Source organism: Antechinus flavipes, chromosome 3 (assembly GCF_016432865.1).
Source record: "Antechinus flavipes isolate AdamAnt ecotype Samford, QLD, Australia chromosome 3, AdamAnt_v2, whole genome shotgun sequence".
NCBI lineage: Eukaryota > Metazoa > Chordata > Mammalia > Dasyuromorphia > Dasyuridae > Antechinus > Antechinus flavipes.
This window is the reverse complement of record NC_067400.1, coordinates 590640684-590663257: the sequence shown is the minus strand read 5'-3', so window position 1 is coordinate 590663257 and position 22574 is coordinate 590640684. Positions and strand designations below refer to the sequence as shown.

The window sequence follows — 22574 nt, the reverse complement described above, 5'->3', positions numbered from 1 at the left end:
ATGGGCATTTCAGAGGCAAGCAATAGAAAGATAACATCAGACACTGCCTTTTTCTTCCCTCTGATCCTGGTTAGCTGTCACTTCCCCCTTTCTCACGCCTGGTTTTCTAGCATGTGGCAATGAACAGCATAATCCTGACCATCATTCAGTCTTAAGGATTAAAGAAGGGCCTTTCAGAAGTTACAGAAACTTAGTCCTAAAATTCTGAGAGCCTTGATCAAGCTCAGAAAGGCCGAGATTCATTGTCATTAAGCTAGGAAATTTCACAATGGGGAATCAAACCAAATGACTTGCAGAACTAGCATCCTTCAGCTTCAATTAAAATACGAATTTCAGTACATTGTTTGAAAAGCCCTAGAATGAGGAACATGAAGTTTGAGAACATTCTGAGGTATAGAACTCAATACAGTCAAATAGCCCTAAACAAAGCATCTTGGAACACGTCTCTCCCCTCAAAGAATGTGCATTCTACTGAGGAATAGGATCTTTTCAAGTCTAGGTGCTTAATTTTGTTGTTCAGTCATGGCTGACTCTTCCTGACCCATTTGGGGTTTTCTCAGGAAAGATACTGAATGGTTTGCCATTTCCTCCTTCAGCTCATTTGACAGATGAGGAACCTGAGGCAAACAGGATTAAGTGACTTGCCCAGCTAGTCTGAAGCCCGATTTAAACCAGGAAGGTAATTCTTCCTGGCTCTAGATTGTGGCACTATTATCTAGACCTGACACTACTATCTACTGGGACACCTAGATGTCCAATAGACATCTTAAACTTAACATGTCCAAAATAGAACTCATTAGCTTTTCCCATAAAGCTTCCCTCTCCTCCTACCTCCTCTATTACTATTTTTTCTTTTTGGAGGAAATCAAAGTTTAGTGACTTGCCTCAAAGCTTCCCCCTCCTCCTACCTTCTCTATCATTAATTTTTTTGGAGGAAATCAAAGTTAAGTAATTTGCCCAAGATCACACAGCTAGTAAGAATAAGTGTCTAGGGCAAGATTTGAAATCAGGACTCTGTCTTCAGACCCAGTGTTCCATCCACGTGTCATGTAGCTGCCCCTTTAAGTTCTAACTAAAATCCCATCTTCCACAGGAAGTCTTCCCCAATCCCTTTTAATTCTAGGGCCTTCCCTCTGTTAATTATCATATATTTATCCTGATTTGCTTTATATATGTATATATGTATACATATGTATATATGTATATGTATATAACATGTATTTGTTTACATATTGTCTCCTCCATTAGATTGTAAGGGCAGGAACTGTTTTTTTTTGTTTCATTTTGTATTTCTGACAGCTTAGCATGGTGTCTCGCACAGAGTAGGTGCTTAATAAATATTTTATTGATTGATCTCATAATTGACTTAATAAAAAAAAGCTGGATTCTCTAATCTGCTTCTTTTTTCAAAATGTTGTGATAGATTATTTTGGTTGAGGAAAATCTGAACTCATCCAGATAGGTAGCTGAAAAGGGCAAAAGGATTTTAACAGATAAATAATGTATTTATAATGACACATAAGTAATAATAATAAAGGGCAGGTATTATTATGAAGACCAATTATGTGTTGCAGTGAATAGAGTGCCAGGCCTGGAGTCAGGAGTTCCAATCTAACCTCAAACACTTATTAACTGAATGATCCTGGGTATGTTACTTAAAAGTGCCTCAGTTTCTTGCCCTGCAAAACTGGCTGGAGAAAGAAATAGCAAGCCACTCCAATACCTTTGCCAAGAAAAGCCCAAAATGTGGTTACAAAGAGTCAGGCACAACTGAAAAATGACTCAAATCAAATTATTATGAAATTGGTTAAGACCTCTCAGAACCCCTGAAAGGATTTCAGGGACTGCCAGAGGTCTATAGACCACATTTTGAGTACCTCTGCCCTATCTTATATTATACCAAGAAAACTAAGTCACAAATTCCCCCTTCCTTAACAACTTCAATAAATATTAAACTCTGCTCTAGACTCATAAATATTACTGTACAGTAGCTTCCATTTAGCCCAAGTAGTATATTACTGAGTAATTTCAAGACTTCTTTTTTCTAACTAAATTAATTTTTTAATGAAAATTTTGTAGGAAGAACAGCAATCATGAAAGCTTTTTTAAAATGTTCCGAAGGCTTTATTTTCCTGAGAAGATACACTACCATTGGAAGGCATGAAAATTCTGACATTGTTTTAAAGGTAAGACACCCTTCCCACCCACCTCCCAAAAAGTTTCCATACAGTATATATTCCCTTAGAAATAACCCCTTTCCTTTAGGGATTTAGTCCCTAACCTACTAATTAATTCCTGAATTTAACCATTTTTAATTGGAACATTTGCATCTTTTCTGATTGTGATGGGTAGCCTGGCCAATAAGGGTCAAGTCATTAGTCCTCCATTATATTAGTAAGCTCTGTGAGCATGGATGGAGAATAGGGGAGATGGGGACCTTTGATTTAATCAATATGGAGACCTTGGATTCTCATAGATTTAGAACTAGGAGAAACCTTAGTGAGGGTCAGTTCTAAGCTCTTCATTTTATAGCAGAGACTGAATGAGAGACAGTCAAGGATTTGGATTAAACCAGAATTGAGATTTAAGCACTGGCTCTCTGACCCCAAATGGATCCCTCAGGCTACTGAAGGACCTTGGACAATGGGAGGCCGTAGAAGTCATTAAATCCAAACTCACTTTTTGGATAAAGAAACTAAGGCCCAGAAAAGGGCCAATTGGGTCAATTTACCATCCAAGGTGCCATAGCTAGAAAGGGGCAGATCTGAGATCTGAACACAGGTTCCTTCACTCCAAATCCAATGTTCTTCCCACTATAATACGCTGCCTCTCAGTTGCTTTGATCTATTCACTTTTCCTAAATTCATTTTTTTTGGAAGCACCATTACTAGGACAGTGAGGTGGTACAGAGCACCAGGAATCAGGAGGATGTGAGTTCAACTCCAGCCTCAGACACTTACTATCTGTGTCACCCTGAAGGAGAACTTAACCCAATTCCCTTGCAAAAATTACAACACACCTTTACCTACTATCTCCATAATCCTAACTGGTATAGAGATTTATTCCTTACAGATTGGAGCCAAAACCAGATCCATCTTATTTTATTTATAATAATTCACATGCCTGTGGTACCTTAAAAAGCCTACAAAACATTTTCCCACAACAACCATAGGAGGTTGGAATGCAACATGTTCACTTTCCTCATCTATAAAATGGGAATAATCATAGCATCTAGTTCCCAGGGTTTTTCTGAGGATCAAATGAGAAGAAGGCTTTGTAAATCTTAAAGCATTTATACAAATGCTGGATAGATATGCCAACATATATTATAAATATATAATGAAATATATGATATGTGATACAACAATATATTTTGTGACATGATATAATGTAGTATAAAATAATATGATACCCATTTTATAGATAAACAATGAGGCTAAATTGGATTGAGCCTTATTCAAGTTTCCATAGTTTGTAAGAGAAGAGACTTGAATCCAGGTCTTCTGACTTTTAAGCCCATTTCTCATTCTATCACCCCATGATGCTTCATTTATTAAAGGGAGATAGGGAGTTCAGATTTTTTTATTTCACTGGTCTAGGGAATTCTGGAGTTGGGAATTTTCTCAGTCACTGCAGATCTGCATTTTATCTCTGTGTTTTTCTGTTAGAGACCATTCAGAAGTGTTGAGAGGGTAAGTGATTACATTCAGAGTCTGCAGCCAGTATTGTGAGCAGAATTAAAACTCAGGGCCTTCCTGACTTCATAACAGCTGTCTATTCATTTCTATACCTTCATTTCTATACCTATTCCAAGACTTCCTCTCTTATTTCTAGTTTCTAAAGTATTAAAAGAACCTCAGGCAAAAGCTATCTCATTTCCACGAGGGTTTCAATAACAAGAACCAGTTAAACAGGCAATGATGCATTCCAGAACAAAAAATTTTAAAAGGAGTGTTCTATTAAAAAAAAAGAAAAAGAAAAAGAAATGAGGGAGCAATTTTTGTCTTTTCTCCTTTTCATAGCAGGTGATAGTTTTTAAGTAAAATGGTAGACCAGACTGGGGAGCCATACCCCTTTTGAAAAATAAAGATTAGTCACTTGTCGCTTAGGAGATGGTGACGGCGGAGAAATCTCAGGGGCATTCAGGATGGTGGCAGCCACCTAGGGATGTTAATGAGATGTTTTGAAATGGCAGCTATTAGGGGAAATCTTTCCACTAAACATGGGAAATTGAGACGTACTCAGTACAAGAAAAGGTAAAACAGCATCCGGCCCCATGTTTCTAGTGTGGGAAGCAGGGGCCAGCACCAGCCACAAAAACACTGCTTCAAGAAAAAGGGGAGTTTGCATTTTTGGGAGGAGGCAGATGATGATAGATGTGACATGGCCCTCTTGATTCCAGACAGTGTTTTTTCTTTTCAAATATCTTCCAAAGAGAGTATTCATGGCCTCGCAGGTCCGCCCTGGGACAGCTCTTTTCTCGAAGTAGAAATGGATTGGAAAAAGAAGATGCTGTTCACAACAGTGGATTTGTTTGGCAAATTAGTAGCTGTATTTCTATCAGGGTTCTCGTGCTCCTCTCAGAATAGCCAGGTGAAAGGTATCTTATATAGATTTCAATAAAGGTGTCCTGCTTGTCTCCCTTGAGAGAAAGTAAGCTCTTTGAGGGCAAGAACGGGTTCATTTTTGTTTTTGTTTCTCCAGAGCAGTTCCTGGAAGAGAGGACCAACCAGCTGATGTGTTGGTTTATAAAAAATCTTTTCCTGAATCCTCTTCTTCTGTCTCTGTCTCTATCTCTGTCTCTCTCTTGTTCTCTGTCTCTGTCTGTTTCTGTCTCTGTTTCTCTATCTGTCTGTCTGTCGTTGTCTTTGTCTCTTTTGCTGATAGTTTTCTTCTTTCTATTATCTCTAGTCTGTCATATATATACATATATACACATACGTATATATATGTGTGTTTTTTGTATATAGCTGTTCAGATTTTGTCTCCATAATTATACTATTAATTTGATTTGGTTTTGGCATTTGTTTATTTGGAGGGTTTTTTTTTTTTTTTTTTGCTTTTCCTTGTATCCCCAGCCCTTAGAACTGTCCAGCACAAAGGAAGTCCTTAAAGATGCTTGTGGACTTGATCGGACTTATTCTCTCCTCTGACAGATCATAACCTGACTACAATTTACTCATTAAATCATAGAATTGGAAGGGAACTGAGAGGCCAGCTAGTCCAACTCTGTTATTTAAAGATGAAGAAACCAAGGTTCAGGGAAGTTTTTACTTTCTCAGGATCATATAGGGAGTAAGCATCAGAGGCAGGATTTGAACTCAGGTCTTTTGCTTGGACACAATATGTTTTCTCTCAGGCTGTGCTGTAGAGAAGGCTGGAAAGCATCTTAGCGGGAGCATATGGTCCCACTACCTCATTTTATAGCTGAGGAATAAAGTGTAAATGACTTGCCCGTGATCATTTAGCTAATAAGTTTCTGAGGTCAAGTCTTTTTTATTCCAGACATCACCTTATCTACTGTACCCCACCAGCTCTGGATATTACTGTTATTGTCATAAAACTAGCTGTATGTATCTATATGGCAACTTAAGGCTTACAAAACACTTTACAAACATTATCTCATGATTCAGGCCAGTTCCAATGATCTTGTGATAAAAAGAGCCATCTGCACCCAGAGAAAGGATTATGGGAACTGAGTGTGCATCACAGCAATTCTTTTTGTTGTTCGCTTGCATCTTGTTTTCTTTTTCATTTTTTTCCTTTTTGATCTGATTTTTCTTGTGCAGCAGGATAAATGTGGAGATACATATAGAAGAATTGCCCACATTTAACATATATTGGATTACTTACTGTCTAGGGAAGGGAATAGGGGAAAGGAAGAAAAATTTAGAACACAACATTTTGTAAGGGTGAATGTTGAAAATTATCCATGTATATATTTTGAAAATAAAAAGCTTTAATTAAAAAAAAAGTTATGTCATCTGATTCTCACAACAGACTTTAAGAGGGAGTTACAGCACAAGTTACTACCTTCATTTTACAGATGAGGAAATTGAGACTCAGATACCCCAAATCCCTCATTGCAAATCTTTCCCGATTTCAAATCAGAGCTTGAATTCTTTCCTGAGGTCAAATCCGAACTTGAATTCTTTCCATTACATCATTTTGCTCGTCATCTTGTATTCATACAAATAGTCATGCTTCCTTTCAAGGATTTTGTGTGATAAATGTGATGAGATATGAACACAGATAAGCAGAACACAAATTGGAATATGCTGAGTTCATAAAAGGAAGTTTGTCATTATTCAATCATGTTTGACTCTGTGACCCCATTGGGGGTTCTCGTGGCAAAGATACTAGAGTGATTTGTCACTTTCTTCTCCAGCTCATTTTACAGATGAGGAAACTGAGGCACACAAGAGGAAGTGGCTTGTACGCTACTACATGTCTGAGATTGGATTTGAACTTGGGTCTTGTGTGTGACCCTAGGCAAGTCATGTGCCCAGAGCACCTGGTGCTCTATCTACTATGCCATCTAGCCACCCTATATAAAAGGCATAAAAGGAAAACCAAATAGTAAATAATCCAATGAAAGCAAGATCACTTCCACCTAGGACAGGGAAATCTTTGGGGGAGGAGTCTGTATTTGGGCTTCTCTTTAATCCCATATTGGGTTTTTTTTTTCCTTGCAAGGATAATTAGGAACCTACTCAAGTGTTCTGAAGGCTCAGAAAAGCTGTTTGTTAAATTTTCATTGTGATAATTTACAGCTCAGAAATTAGCAAATGCTACAAACCATGGTTTAATTTATTAGAGGGGTTTTTTAATTATTGTCTAAACTTAAGAAAATGATGGAGAAAAAGCTAATAAAGCCAACAAACTGGAAAAGGTGGCCAGCCTATTTGGAGAGCCAGTTGTTAACATTTACTGAAATACCCCTGGGCCTTCTGCAAACAACCATCATCACAGTGTCTCTTTTTCACCATTCTTTTTGAAGTCTAAAATCCATTAGGGATTCACTTTTTTCTATAAAGGTTGTTGATCATTCTAATCTTCCAGGTTTTTCTTGTATTGTTGAAATTATGAAGAAATAGGTAATGTTTTATTCAGGATTTCTCTGATGATATAACTTCTTAGGGACTCTATTTTTCCTTTGAAAAGAATCACCGATTGTTAGATCTGGGAGAGACCTTAGAATGTAGACTTGGGGGCAGCTGGGTGGCTCAGAGGCTAGAGCACTGGCCCTGGATCAGGACGACCTGAATTCAAACCCTGCCACCTATACTTAACACTTATTAGGCTGGGTGACCCTGGGCAAGTCACTTAACCCTGACTGCCTCACAGAACCCAAAAAAAAACACAGACTTGGGAACAGAAAGGGTCTTTAGAACATAGAATTTCAAAGTAGGAAGGGGCCTTAGAACTTGGGACATCACAACAGGGAGTTTAGCAGTGGTCTAGTTCAACTCTCTCATTTCACAAATGTAAAGTTGAAAAACCCAGAGGAGAGCTATATAGTAACTGGCTCTTCTGATGGTTACCCAGGACCTCCTGACAATAAGTGACAGAGTGAGCTGGAAATCAGCTCTCGTGGGCTCCCAGGCTAGTTCTCTCTCTACTGTCCAGAACATCCCCCTCCATGTTTTAGCACATGGACCAGAACCTAATCCTCCCAAAGAACCCAAGATCAAATCCCACTTCAGACATGTACCTGTTAATGTCATGTTAAGTAACTTTGGGCAAATCACGTCATCTCAGCCTGCCTGTGTTTCCTTTACATAGTCCTCTTTCTCCTTCATATTTCTTTTCTTTCTCCTCCTCCTCCTCTTCCTCTTCCTCCTCTTCCTCTTCCTCCTCTTCCTCTTCTTCCTCCTCTTCCTCTTCCTCCTCCTCCTCTTCCTCCTCCTCCTCCTCTTTCTTCTTCTTCTTCTTCTTCTTCTTCTCCTTCTTCTTCTTCTTCTTCTTCTTCTTCTTCTTCTTCTTCTTCTTTTTCTTCTTTTTCTTCTTTCTCCTTCTCCTCCACTTCTTCTTCTGCTCCTTCCCTTCTCTTTGAGAGAATATATTCTTCTACTAAGATTCTCATTTCTGAAAATTTTTGGAATTTCTCTTTGGAAATTTCCTCTAGAGGCCTTAATGCATTTTTTAAAAAATCTGCAGTACAGACAAATTTCAAAATCATTATCCAAGTGGAACTCATTATCTTCCTCCTCCCTTCCTCCTCTCTTCTGAGCTTACTTGCTACTCTTGGGAACATCACTTACCACTCTGTCAATCATCCTTATGGATTCTTCTTTCTTGCTTACTCCCCATAACCAGACAGATTTCATCTCTCAGCATCATTTTCCCTGCATTTCTTTCCCAAATAATTTCTCTCTACTTATCAGAGGGTCCATAGTTCAGACCCTCAAACCCTCTCGTCAGGACCATTAAAACAGCTTCCTCAGTGCTCTTCCTGCTTCCAGCCTTTCCCCGACTCTAAACCATCCTTCCATCAGCAGCCAAAGAGACTTCCTAAAACACGGGGCAGATCATGTTACTATGCCCATTCTCAATAAACTAATGGCTCCCTATTGACTCTTAGCTCAAATGTCACTTTATATGTAACTCATCCTTTTAAAATTTCTATTTTCTGTGTAGGTTTTAAAATAGACACAATCAGTAGTCCAATAATTTGTTATTGTTGTTCAGCCATTGTTCAATTGGGTCCAATTCTTCGTGACCCCATTTAGGGTTTTCTTGGCAAAGATATTGGAGTGGTTTGCCATTTCCTTCTTTGGCTCATTTTACAGATGAGGAAACCAAGGCAAACAGGGTGGAGCCATTTGCCCAGAGTCACACAGCTAGTAAGTGTCTGAGGTCAGATTTGAACTCAAGTCTTCCTGACTCTGCCCATTGTGCCGCTCAGCTGCCCCATGTCCAATAAAACATATGGAACTAAGTAAATAGACATATATTAGGGATGCATGTCCACAATGGGTTTTTTTTAATTGTCAGTGAGTCAGTCAACAAATATTGTTTTAAGTATTTATTATGTGCCAGACACTGGGTTGAGTGCTGGGAATACAAAGAAAAGGAAAATATGGTTCTAGTCTTCAAGGAACTAATGTTCTAAAAGGGCTAAGATTCCTACTGTTAGACAGTCAGCCAAGTGCTAACTATGTGCCAGTCACTGGACTAAAGAAGGAAGGAAGGGAGAGAGAAGGATAGAAGGAAGAAAGGAAGGAAGGGAGGAAGGAGGGAGGGAAGGAAGAAAGAGAGGAAGGAGGGAGGGAGGGAGGGAAGAAGAGAAAGAGGGAGAGAAAGGAGGGAGGGAGGGAGGGAAGAAGGGAAAGAGGGAGAGAAGGAAGGAGGGAGGGAGGGAAGAAGGAAGGAAGGAAGGGAAGGAGGGAGGGAAAGAAGGAAGGAAAGGAGGAAGGAAGGAAAGAAGGAAGGAAGGAAGGAAGGAAGGAAGAAAGGAAGGAAGGAAGGAAGGAAGGAAGAAAGGAAGGAAGGAAAAAGGAAGGAGGGAGGGAGGGAAGGAGGGGAGAGAAAGAGAGGGAGGGAGGGAGGAAGGAAGGGAGGGAAGGAAGAAGGAAGGAAGGAAGGGAAGAAAGAGGGAGGGAGGAAGGAAGGAAGGAATGGAAGAAAAAGGAAAGAGAGAAGGAAAGGAGGGAAAGAGAAAGGAAGCAAGCTTTATTAAGTGATCACTATGTGCCAGGCATTGTGCTAAGTTCTTTCCAAATATTATCCTGCTTTTTTTTTGTTTGTGTTTGTTTTTTGCTGAGGCAACTGGGGTTAAGTGACTTGCCCAGGATCACCCAGCAAGGAAGTGTTAAGTGTCTGAGGTCAGATTTGAACTCAGGTCCTCCTGACTTCAGGGCTGGTGCTCTATCCACTGCGCCACCTGACTAGCAGGCAAAACAGTTTGAATGTTAATCAGGGGCAATAGGGAGCCCTCTGAAAATTGTTGAGGAGAGGAATGATGTGATCAGATCTATGCATAAGAAAACTAATTCTAGGGCTAGATGATGCAGAAAATAAAGTGCTGGCCCTAAAGTCAAGAGGACCTGAGTTCAAATCCAGCCTCAGATACTTAGCACTTCCTAACTGTGTGATCCTGGGCAAGTCACTTAACCCCAATTGCCTCAGCAAAAATAAATAAATAAATAAATGAATAAATAAATAAATAAATAAATAAATAAATAAATAAATAAAAGAAAAATAATTCTAGTGCCTTCGCTCTGTTAATTATTTCCTATTTATCATGTACATACTTTGTTTTATAGATTTATTTGCATATTTTCTCCGCCATTAGAATGTAAATTTCTTGAGGTCAGGGATTGGTTTTGTATACTTCTCACTTCAAAGAGTGTCTGGCATACAGTAGGCACTTAATAAATGTTTGTTTTATTTATTATTTCTGGCAGTAAGATGAGAAATGGATTAGAGGGGAGAGAGAAAATATTGGAAGGTCAATTAGGTCAATTGGAGGTGAGCAATTAGAACCTGCACTGGAGAGATGATCGTGGGACTAGACAGGAAGGAATGGATACCAGCAGTAATGTCCTGGTAAATGTACAGCTCAACATAGTTTAATCTTTATTATTACTATTTTCTCTGTCACTTCCTTAAGCCTAAACAATAGACAAAACAATCAATTTGTAACATTTGCTACTCTCCCAGGTGTAAATGCCCATATTGAAGATTTGCCAATCTCCATATTGGAAATTTAACAATCAGCCCTTGGAAACGCCTTTGAGCTGGCTGTATAATAATAGTCCCTATATCAAGGACACTGCAGAAATGGCACTGGCAATACTTGGTGACTGACTGTATAGGAAGAGTCGATTATAATCCCAAATCAGTCTCAGGGTCTTTCAATCAGACCTTACATTTTAAACCATTTCTAATTCAGCGCGTTTAAAAATGAAGCCGCCTTTTATAATGAGATTATGAATGCTTCCTTCTCTTCCCTGAGAACTCCTAACTGTCCTCCATCTTCTCGTTAGTGAGAAACTCATGTTTGAAACCGGAAACACCTCAGCAGGAAAGGCAAACTCCCCCAGGGGGCTTTGGGGTGTGTTCCCAGGGGACCTATGGGGCCATTTCAAGTATCTGCAGTCATTGAATTTGAGGAAGAAACAGTGGTAGGAACCGTGCTCCCCCTGGAAAATGGGATCGCCGGCCTAGTCTTGTGGCATTAGCTCAGCCAACTTTGTTATGGGCAGTTACTGAAATGGAGCCTCCAAGTATGATAGCAACCATGTGGAGGCAGCACAGGTATGAAAAGGTGGCAGGGGCAGGGATGGAAATATCAGGAGTCAGGAGATGGGCCACCAGAAGAACCGAGAGGGCCCTGGGAACACAGAATGTCAGAGCTGGGAAGGCCCTTAGAACCCAGGAGGTCAGAGCTGGGAGGGCCCTTAGAACCCAAGATGTCAGAGCTGGGAGGGCCCTTAGAACCCAGGAGGTCAGAGCTGGGAGGGCCCTTAGAACCCAGGAAGTCAGAGCTGGGAGGGCCCTTAGAACCCAGGAGGTCAGAGCTGGGAAGGCCCTTAGAACCCAGGAGGTCAGAGCTGAGAGGGCCCTTAGAACCCAAGAGGTCAGAGCTGGGAGGGCTCTTAGAACACAGAATGTCAGAACTAGGAGGGCTCTTAGAACACAGAATGTCAGAGCTGGAAGGAATCTTAGAACACGGGATGTAAGAGCTTAGAACCCAGAATGCAAGGCAATAACAGAGCTGGGCCCTAGGACTCACACATCCCACTATCCATATCCAGTCCCTTTGGCGTCCTTCCCATGTATTCCAGAGCTCTGGTTTGACAGTTTTAGAAGAGACAGAACCAAATAGTACCTTTCAGAGCAGGGATCTATTGTTGCTAAAATATCGTGTCTCCAGGGAATACGTAACCATAACTTTCAGGAAATGAAATTTCTGATGCCCTCCAGAAAACTGTTTAATCATTATTAGGGCTCCTGATAGGAAAATGGTTCATGATGATAATTTGGTTTTGTGACTTATTCCATTGTGTCTGGAGCTGCCCAGGAAGAGTCTTTATTGCTGGTGTCTTTTACCTATAAGGGAAGATCAGAAGCTTAAGGTGCAGGGACGCAGGGGTGACTGTAGCCGTCTTAGTGCAGGGAGAAGGAAGGAGAAGGCGGTGGACGTTGGTCTTCTAGCTTTAGCTCTCTGGCTAATCTCCATTGCTGTGGGAGCAACAAGCAAGCTTGGGACCCATCTTCTTTACTACATCAGCTACCGATTGGCCCAGCTGGGGCCAGGACCAGCCATCGACCTTGGGCAGTTGCCAACACTTCCAAGACTGAGCTAAGCAAAAACCGGTGCTCACTCTTTGGAACCCAAGGGGCAAACATGCAGGCTATGTAGAAGGGTACCCTAAGGAAACATCATCTCCAATTTCCAGATAAATTCTTCAATAGGCAGAACTTTCCAGGTAACTCTTTAAAACGAGAATGAGATGGAATGAGATAAGATATGGATATCGTTTTGCAAAACTAAAAATATTCCAGAAATTCCAGCTGGGGATATGGTGGGTGATTGGTGGCAGAGAAGTGTCAGTGTTTGGGGGAGGGAGTTTTGATACCGGGAGTTCCCTAGGATGTTGAAGTCATGGTTCCCAAGGCCCCACTTCCCCATCCCTCCAGAAACAATCCTGAAAACCAAGATTCGAAGACTCAAATTTGGAGTTTCTAAATATACACCTCTGTTCCCAAACCAAGTGCTTTCCCCTAGCATAGGAAGTCTTTTTTGTGTCAAGGAACCTTCCTTTGGCAGTATCTGCTGAAGCCCATGCACCCCTCCTCAGAAAAATTTTGAAAAGCATCAAATGTATAAAGAAACCAATTATATTGAAATAAAGGTATCAAAATATTTTTAAATTCATACCCCCTGATGATCAACTATGTTTTAGCTTTTCTCAGCAATACAATGATCCAAGACAATTCCAAAAGCCCCATGATAGAAAATGCCATCCACATCCAGAGAAAGAACTTTGGAGTCTGAAGGCAGATCGAAGCACACTATTTTCACTTCCTTTTGTTTTTCTTTTCCCCTGTGGTTTCTTTCCCTTTTTGTTCCAATTTTTCTTTCACAACATGACTAATGGGAAATACATTTAACATGATTGTATATGTATAACTATATCAGATTGTCTGCCATTTTAGGAAGGGGGGAAGGAATGGAAAGAGGGAGAAAATTTTGAAATTCAACATCTTACAAAACTCAATGTTGAAAACTAGTAATTGGGGAAAATACTATTTAGTGCAAAAAAAATCTCATGTATCCCCTGAAATATGTGGGAAACCCATGGACCCCCAAGTTAAGAACCCATAGCATAGTGAGAATGTGCGGAGAAGTCAAGAGATAAGACTTCCTTTTACTCATCCTGGAATGGATGCTAAACATCCATTTTCCCAAAGAAAGACAGTTCTTTTTCTCCTTCAAATGAAAATACTGCAAAAGCCAAGATATAAGCACAGCCATTGGTTCCATGTGGAAGTCACCATAATTGAAAAACTAATATCCATGAAATCCATCACTCAATGCTCCTTCTCCAAGGTTAGGTCAGGGGATCCACAATCCAGGGCTGGAAGGGGCTTCAGAAGCCACTCAATCCAAGACCCCAGTGTAATACAATGAGGGAATTGAAGGCCCAGGAGAATAAGGGGCCTGCTCAAGATTCCCATAAATAGTTAGCATCCAGAGACAAAATTTCAATCCATATCCTTTGAAGAAATCAGTCTCTCTCCTCTGTCCTGTTGCTGTTCAGTCATTTTGGTGATGTCTGACACGTCATGACTCTATTTGGGATTTTCTTGGCAGAGATACAGGATTACGCTATCATTTCCTTCTCCCACTCATTTTACAGATGGGGAAACTGAGGCAAACAGAGTGAAGTGACTTGACCAGCTTATATTGTTAGGAAGTGTCTAAGCTCAAATTTGAACTCAGGTACTCCTGACTACCAGCGATCTATCCATTGTTCCACCTAGATGTTCTCTCTCCTAAGCTGCTTCAAATTGAATCTGAGCTTTTCCTTCTTTTTATAAAGTGATTCCTGGTTTTCTGGCTAATAGTCTGTGTTCTCTCACTCACTGGCACCTGCTCAAAATGTCCATTTGGAATCAAAGAACATTAGATTTGGAGAGGCCCTTGGGGCATAGAATGTCGGAGCTGGAAAGGGAGCTTGGAATAAGAAATGTCCAAGGGGGAAGGGACCTTAATGATAACAAGAGCTGGCATTTTTATAGCCCTGAAGCTTTGCAAAATACACTGTACAGACATGATCTCATCGGAGCCCCAAGGCCACCCCATGAGAGGGGTTCTATGGGCGGGAAGATTATCTCCATTTCAGAAATGAAAAAACCAAAGCTCCAAATGGTTAGGAGGCTTGAATAATATCTATATCTATATCTATCTATCCATCTGGATAGAAATGGAGATATATAGATATGTATCTAGATGGATAGATAGATAGATAGATAGATAGATAGATAGATAGATAGATAGATAGATAGATAGATAGATATACAGAGCTTATAAATGTTTAGTCTAAGTGGGAGTTGGAGAGTTCCTTACTCCAGGGTGCTTTAGAATACAGATGAAACCTAGAATACAGAATGTTAGCAGAGTTAGAATGCAAAATGTCAGCAGAGATGAAGCCCCTAGAACACAGAATGTCAGCAGAGCTAGAACACAGAATTTTGGCAGAAATGAAGCCCCCAAACACAGACTGTTAGCAGAGTTAGGCTATAGAACATCAGCAAAGCTGGAGAGATACCTAGAACATAGAATTTTCAAGATTAAAAGAACTTTTGGATGGAAAATGTTAGACTTGAGAAAGGCCTTGGAACCTGGATGGGTAGAAGGAAACCCTAGATTGCATGGTTTAGAACTGGAAAATGATTTTAGCCCAATCCTCTTCTCTAACAGATGAGGAGAGAGAGAGAGAGTAAATCTCCAGATTCACCTAATGAATATCAAAGCCAGAGACCACATCTCCTGTCCCCATTCCCCATTCTAGTCTGCCACATTAATGTTTCTTATGATCCATCAACAAACACTTACTAAACACCTGCTGTGTGCTTATTTATAGACAGACATCATTTGTCACACAGAAAGTGTGCTATAGCCTTGGTCCAGCAAGTCATTAAGCTCCCTGGGCTTCATTTTCCTGAGATGGTCCCTTCCAGTTTTAACTCTAGGATTGATACCAGGCACTATTCAATCAACTAATCAGCATTTATTAACCACCTCATATGTACCTGAAACTGTGCCAGGTGATTGTTCCGTCATGTCTGACTCTTCCTGATCCCCTCTGGGTTTTTCTTGGCAGAGATACTGAGTGGTTTACCATTTCTTTCTCCAGCTCATTTTTCAGATAAGGAAATTGAGGCAAACAGGGTTAAATGACTTGACCAGTATCATACTGCTACAAAGTGTGGGGCTATGTTTGAACTCCACTGTACCACTCAGCTGTCTCAAGTTATAATTTATTAATAATCCCAAATCACATTTATGTTACACTTTTAGTGTTTGTAATGCCCTTTGCATGCAAGGATTCCATTGGTATCTCACAATCACTCTGTGAAGTCAGTACCAATAATATCCCCATTTCACAGATGGATAATATAGTGCCATAGAACATGGCCAGTTCTGGGCCAAATGCTCCTATGATTGTGTCTTTTTCTGGTTCCCCAGTTTTTGGTCGCTCTGTTACCAGTCCCCTCTCCTTCACACCCATCTCCCCTCAGCATTATTGGTTTCCTTGTTTTCTGACCTAATTTTTCTCTTTCAGACCCCAGATATTGACAACCACCATGCCCTCATTGAGTTCAATGAAGAGGAAGGCAGCTTCATTCTTCAGGATTTCAATTCCCTCAGTGGGACCTTTGTCAACAACTGCCACATTCAGAACGTAGCGGTGAAACTGAAACCAGGGGATGTCCTGCGGTTTGGATCCAGGGGGCTCACCTATGAACTGGTCGTGGAGTTCCTAACCTCAGTAAGCTTTGCCTCAGCCCCTCCTCCCCTTGCACTGGAAGGATGGATGGATGGATGGATGAATAAGTGAATGAATGAAAAAATGTATTCATCCCTACTATGTGCCAAGCACTTTACTAAGTATGTGAGAATACTAACACAAAAATAAATGCTATTTCTGCTCTCAATGAGCTTGCATTCTTATAAAAGAGGGAGAGAGATGGGGCGGCTAGGTGACACAATGGATGGAGCACCAGTCCTAAAGTCAGGAGGACCTGAGTTCAACTCTGTCCTCAGACACTTAACACTTCCTGGCTGTGTGACCCTAAGCAAGTCACTTAACCCAATTGTCTCAGCAAAAAAAAAAAAAAAAAAAAAAAAAAGAGAGAGACGGAGAGGGAGAAAGGAAGCAGTACATATAGGGGAGTGGTGGCCAGTGGCTAAATTATTTTGGTTGGGAAAGTTACAGGGATGAGGAAAAGACCCACAGAGAGGTTGATTACACAACTCTTCCAGAAGCAATGATAGAATTGATTTGATTATGATTACAAAATTAGAAAGAGGTGAGGGCAGAGCAGAAGGGAGTTTCAAGGCTGAATATGGGGGTAAAAAGTTTGCTTTCGGATCCTGGAGGCATTTTAGCTGTTGAATGAAATGAAACTTAGCAGGAGCTGGAATCTCCATGTAGTAGCTCAACTGAGTCATTTCAGCCATGTCTGACTCTTTATGATCCCATTTGAAGTTTTCTTAGTTTTCAAGATAACTGGAGTAGTTGGCTGTTTCCTTCTCCAGTTCATTTTACAAATGAGGAAACTGAGGCACAAGGAGTGGAATGACTTGTCCAGGGTCATATAGCTAGTAAGTGTCTGAGGCTGGATTAGCACTCATGAAGATGAGTTTTCCTGATTCCAAATCTAGTGCTTTGTGCACTGTGGCTCTCCCAACTGGCCTTGGTTAAGACTATGTAACATCCTTTGTTGTGGACTCGGTATCACCAAATCTAATTGAGTCTTCCTTCTCCCAGGACAGGTACTCTCTCCAATGTACCACCTAACTGCCAATCAAAATATCTAGGAAATAATAAGAGGCAACAGTTGTATGGGAGGAGTGTAAAAGGAAGAGAGTGTCTAAGGAGTCATCAAGTTATGGGATCATGAGTGGATCTGTAAGATTGTTAATTGACACACCCTATGCAGGAACAATGGTACCATGGATTTGATTACTGAGCCCAGGGAAAGAAGTAGAAAGGGAGTTATTGCGAGGGGAGAAGGGAAGAAGTGGTGGATAGCTGTATCCCCTGCAGAGTGCATGACCTTGATGTAGATGGACAACTGGAAGGCAGATGAACACGGGCTTGTGTGCTGGTCAGACGGCTAACTGACAGATTGCCCTTTCTCACTGATCCAGACAATTTGTTCACAAAGCAAAAGATTCTATATTTCCTTCCATTAGTATTCACAACCTGATAAGGTTTCCATGAATAGCATTATAGTTTCTCAAGACACTGGCAGCCACATATCCCAGCTTCTGAGCTGGAAAAGATCTTGGAGGCCATTTAGTCCAATCTTCCCCACCCACCCACTCATCTTACAGAATACTGTAATCAACCAATCAAGAAAAGAAGATAAACCTACTGTTAGAAATTGGTACATCAAGCCACAAATGGGGCGGTCAGATAGCAGGAGTAGGAGGAAGCGATGATAAAGCCTGGAGAAGAGAGAGTTATCCAAAAGGAGAGAGGGGTCAGCAGTGTCAACGACTTGGAGAAATCAAGAAAAATGAGGATTAAGTTGGCAATTGAAGGAGCCCTGGCAGCTTTGGAGAGAGCAATTTTAGTTTAGTTTAGGACAGCTGGGGGGGTGAATCAGGAAAGAGGGAGAAGAGGCAGTTACTATGGGTAGTTTTTTCTTTTTCTTTCTTTTTAAAATTATTTTTTAATTAAAGCCTTTTATTAACAAAACATATGCATGGGTAATTTTTCAACATTGTCTCTTGCAAAACCTTGTATTCCAAATTTTCCCCTCCTTCACCCCCCCTTCCCCTAGATAGCCAGGTCCAATACATTCAATATGTTAAAATATATGTTAAATCCAATATATGAATACATATTTATGCACAAGAAAAATAGGATCAAGAAGGAAAAAAAACTAAGAAAGAAAATAAAATGCAAGCAAACAATAACAAAAAGTGAGAAAATGCTAGGTTGTGGTTCACACTCAGTAATGGGTGTGGACAGCTTTTTCAAGGAGCTTGGCTGAGATAAGAGGGAGATTCCCAGAACTCTAACTTGAGGAGGGTAGTAGGATTAAAAGAACTATTTTAAAAACTGAGGAGACTTGTACATGGTTGTAGATAGCAAGGAAAGAAATAAAGATTGAAAATAAGGAAGAGGATAGAAGAGATAGGAGGTGATGTAATTAAAGGGTATTGGCAAAGAGAGCTCATTGGACAACAAGAAGGGATATTTCTTCATTAGAGACTGGAATAAAAGGGGAGAGTATGAGAGATGGTGTAAGATGTAGAAAAGGGGACCAGGGGAACTCATAAAGTAAATGGCTTTTGTTTTCTCAATAAAGTAGAAGGTGAGGATCTTAGCTGTAGAGATCGGCAGAAGATATTCTGAGACACTTGAAGCAAAAAGAAGGGAACAGCATATAGAATTGTCATTGAGTCATTTCAGTTTTGTACACCTCTTCATGACTCCATTTGGGGTTTTCTTGCCAGAGATAATGGAGTGGTTTGCCATTTCCTTCTCCAGATCATTTTACAGAAGAGGAAACTAAGGCAAATAGGGTGAAGTGACTTGCCCAGAATCACATAATTAATAAGTGCCTGAGTTTGGATTGAACTCATAAAGATGAATCTTCCAGATACAAAGCCCAGTGTTCTGTGCACTATGGCACCATCTAGCTGAATCAATTAGAATCAATTAGATCTGGGTAAGATTAGATAAAATATTTCATTGTAGACCAGTTAGCATCATAAAATCTGATGGGCTTTTATCAATCCTCATCTTTCTTGACTCTGTTGACATCACCAATCACCTTCTTTCTGATCTTTCTTCTCTCTGGGTTTTTGTGACACTTCTCTCCTTTGGTTCTCATACCTACAGGTTGGACAGTTCTTTCTTAGTCTCTTGAGCTGGAGCTTCATTGAGGTCATCCCTACTAATTAAGCATATTCCCTAAAAGTCTGTGATGGGCTTGTCTCTCTGCTCCCTCACTCAACAATCTCATCAGTTTCCATGGTTTTAAACTCTAACCTCAATGCAGAAGGGGAAGTTAGGTGGCACATTGGATAGAATGCTAGAACTTGAGTCAGAAAGACCTGAATTCACATCTAGCCTCAGACACTTACTGACTGTGTGACCCTGGACCAGTTACTTAACCCTGTTTGCCTCAGTTTCCTCATATGTAAAATAAAAAAGATGGAGAAGGAAATGGCAAACCACTCTTTGATATTTTGCTATCTTTGTCAAGAAAAACCCAAATGGGGTCACAAAGAGCAGGACATGACTGAAAACTATGGAGATTCTTGGATTTATTTGTCCAGTCCTGACCTCTCCAGTCTCTCACCTCCAACTGCCTAATGAATATTTTAGACTGGGTATGTGATAGATATCTTAAATTCAATCTATCCAAAACTGAGCTCATTATCTTGACCACCACAACTCCTTCCCCTAGAAAATCCCCCTTTCCTTCTAACTTTCTTATTAAAATCAAAGATGTCACCATCCTCCCATTTAGATCCACAACCTAAGTCATCCTCACACTCTCACCATCACCCCCATATACAATTTGTCAGATCCTCTTACTCCAAAGCCAATTCTTTTCCCTTTTTCTTTCACACTGCATAAAGACAAATCAATTGTATTTAATGGCTCTTTCAATGGTTAGTTAACTCAGGTTTGTGTGCTATATAAAGTGGACTTGCTTTTTCTCAAGTCTGGCCACAAATCTGTGCCTCTGAACGCCACCCAAAGATGGGAAGGCATCATAATGCTCTAGCTCCCTCTTCTGATCATTTCTCAGTGTTTCACTCAATTAACAAAATCCCTTTGTAGTTTAGGTAGGTCCTTTCCTAGGAACACACCATGATAGTATGTCAGAGCTGGAAAGGACCTTAGAGATCACCTATTCTGAGAGGGAAACTGAGGAATAGGGAGAAGGAGGATCCTGTCCAAAGTCACAGGTAGTTGCAGGAGGACTAAAATCCAGGTCATTTGCCACTTCAGAGAATCATATCTCTAAAGCTGAAAGCCCATCCCTCCCTATGATTGACTTGTGCAGAAATGTTGAATGTGATTGGGTAAATGTATAACTGGATCCCTGCCCTCCTGAAGTGTACATATGACACACCTTTTAAAATAGTAATTTATTTCTCCAAATACATGCAAAGATAGTTTTCAATATTCACCTTTGCAAAATCTTATGTTCCAAATTTTTTTCACTCTTTTTTCCCATTCCTCCTCTCCAAGATAGCAATCTGATAAAAGTTAAACATGTGCAATTATTTTATATATATTTCCATATTCATCATGCTGTGCAAGAATTAAAAAATCATATCAAAAGGGAAAAAACACAAGAAAGGAAAAAAACACGCAAATAACAACAACAACAAAATGAAAATACTATGCTTTGATCCACATTCAGTCTCCATAGTTCTCTCTCCATGATGGTACTTTCCATCACAAGATATGACACATTTTTAAATTTAATTTGCAATATTAACATTTCTCCATTAATATCTTAATCAATAAACATTTATTAAGCACCTACTATGTGCTAGATATTGTTCTAAGCCTTAGGGATGCAAAAAGAGACAAAAGCCAGTCTTAAGTCTGGACAAATATCAGAACAATAAATCAAACCCTGATCTGCATATTTGACAGTTTTACAGGGGTAAATGCTCACACTAAAGTTTACTAATAAGCTCTGAGTTTGTCAAGAGCTGGCTCCAGCTCAGTCCTGGATGTTTTCCCAACCTTCATGTGGTTGCTGAACAGATATCCCTTGGGTTCATGTTTTAAGCATCATTTTGGAAAATATTGAGTTTTCTGTTGGCAGGATTCTTGTTCAAATCTGGGTTAAACTAGCTCTCTTTTGCGGTGCTTTCCTACTTTGAGAATATAATAGAATATAAGCTCCTTGAGGCAGGCACTTTTTATTGTCAACCAGTGGATAACACATAATAGGTGATAATTAAACGAAATAGATGAAGGATTAGGTGAATGAATGGGATTCTGGGATTCTCTCCATCCCCTAGCCCAAGTGGCACTACTGGTTCTGGAGTTATTATTTCAATAAGGTCACCAACTTAAATGAACCTAGACTTAAATGAACTCAAATCTTTGGGTTTCTTTCAAGTGCTATAGTTCTTTTTTTTTTTTTTTTTTACATGTTCATATTTTTTTTATTTTTTTTAATTTAATGATTACTTTATAATGACAACATTATTCCTTGCACTCGTTTCTTTTCCGATTTTTTCCCCCTCCCTCCCTCCACCCCCTCCCCTAGATGGCAAGCAGTCCTTTATATGTTGGATATGTTGCAGTATATCCTAGATACAATATATGTTTGCAGAACCGAACAGTTCTCTTGTTGCGTAGGGAGAATTGGATTCAGAAGGTATAAATAATCCGGGAAGAAAAACAAAAATGCAGATAGTTTACATTCGTTTCCCAGTGTTCTTTCTTTGGGTGTAGCTGCTTTTGTCCGTCATTTATCAATTGAAACTCAGGTCTCTTTGTCAAAGAAATCCACTTCCATCAAACTATGTCCTCATACAATATCGTTGTCGAAGTGTATAATGATCTCCTGGTTCTGCTCATTTCACTTAGCATCAGTTCATGTAAGTCTCGCCAGTCCTCTCTGTATTCATCCTGTTGGTCATTTCTTACAGAACAATAATATTCCATAACATTCATATACCACAATTTACCCAGCCATTCTCCAATTGATGGGCATCCATTCATTTTCCAGTTTCTAGCCACTACAAACAGGGCTGCTACAAACATTTTGGCACATACAGGTCCCTTTCCCTTCTTTAGTATTTCTTTGGGATATAAGCCCAATAGAAACACTGCTGGATCAAAGGGTATGCACAATTTGATAATTTTTTGGGCATAATTCCAGATTGCTCTCCAGAATGGTTGGATTCGTTCACAACTCCAATGCATTACTGTCCCAGTTTTCCCGCATCCCCTCCAACATTCATCATTATTTTTTCCTGTCATCTTAGCCAATCTGACAGGTGTGTAGTGGTATCTCAGAGTTGTCTTCATTTGCATTTCTCTGATCAATAATGATTTGGAACACTCTTTCATATGAGTGGTAATAGTTTCAATTTCATCCTCTGAAAATTGTCTGTTCATATCCTTTGACCACTTATCAATTGGAGAATGGCTTGATTTCTTATAAATTTGAGTCAGTTCTCTATATATTTTAGAAATGAGGCCTTTATCAGAACCTTTAACTGTGAAGATGTTTTCCCAGTTTGTTGCTTCCCTTCTAATCTTGTTTGCATTAGTTTTGTTTGTACAAAGGCTTTTTAATTTGATGTAATCAAAATTTTCTATTTTGTGATCAGT

The 22574-nt window shown here is 39.9% G+C and overlaps 1 protein-coding gene across 1 annotated transcript in view; it reads left to right on the top strand.

The window, feature by feature from the left end:
• The window catches only part of LOC127557530 (forkhead-associated domain-containing protein 1-like), an 86547-nt gene that overhangs the window by 5101 nt on the left and 58872 nt on the right, over positions 1-22574 (top strand). Inside the window, exons 2-3 of the mRNA XM_051990843.1 lie at positions 2080-2186; positions 15801-16007. Of these exons, the coding sequence (XP_051846803.1) occupies positions 2080-2186; positions 15801-16007 (314 nt within the window). The remainder of the gene's footprint in view (positions 1-2079; positions 2187-15800; positions 16008-22574) is intronic.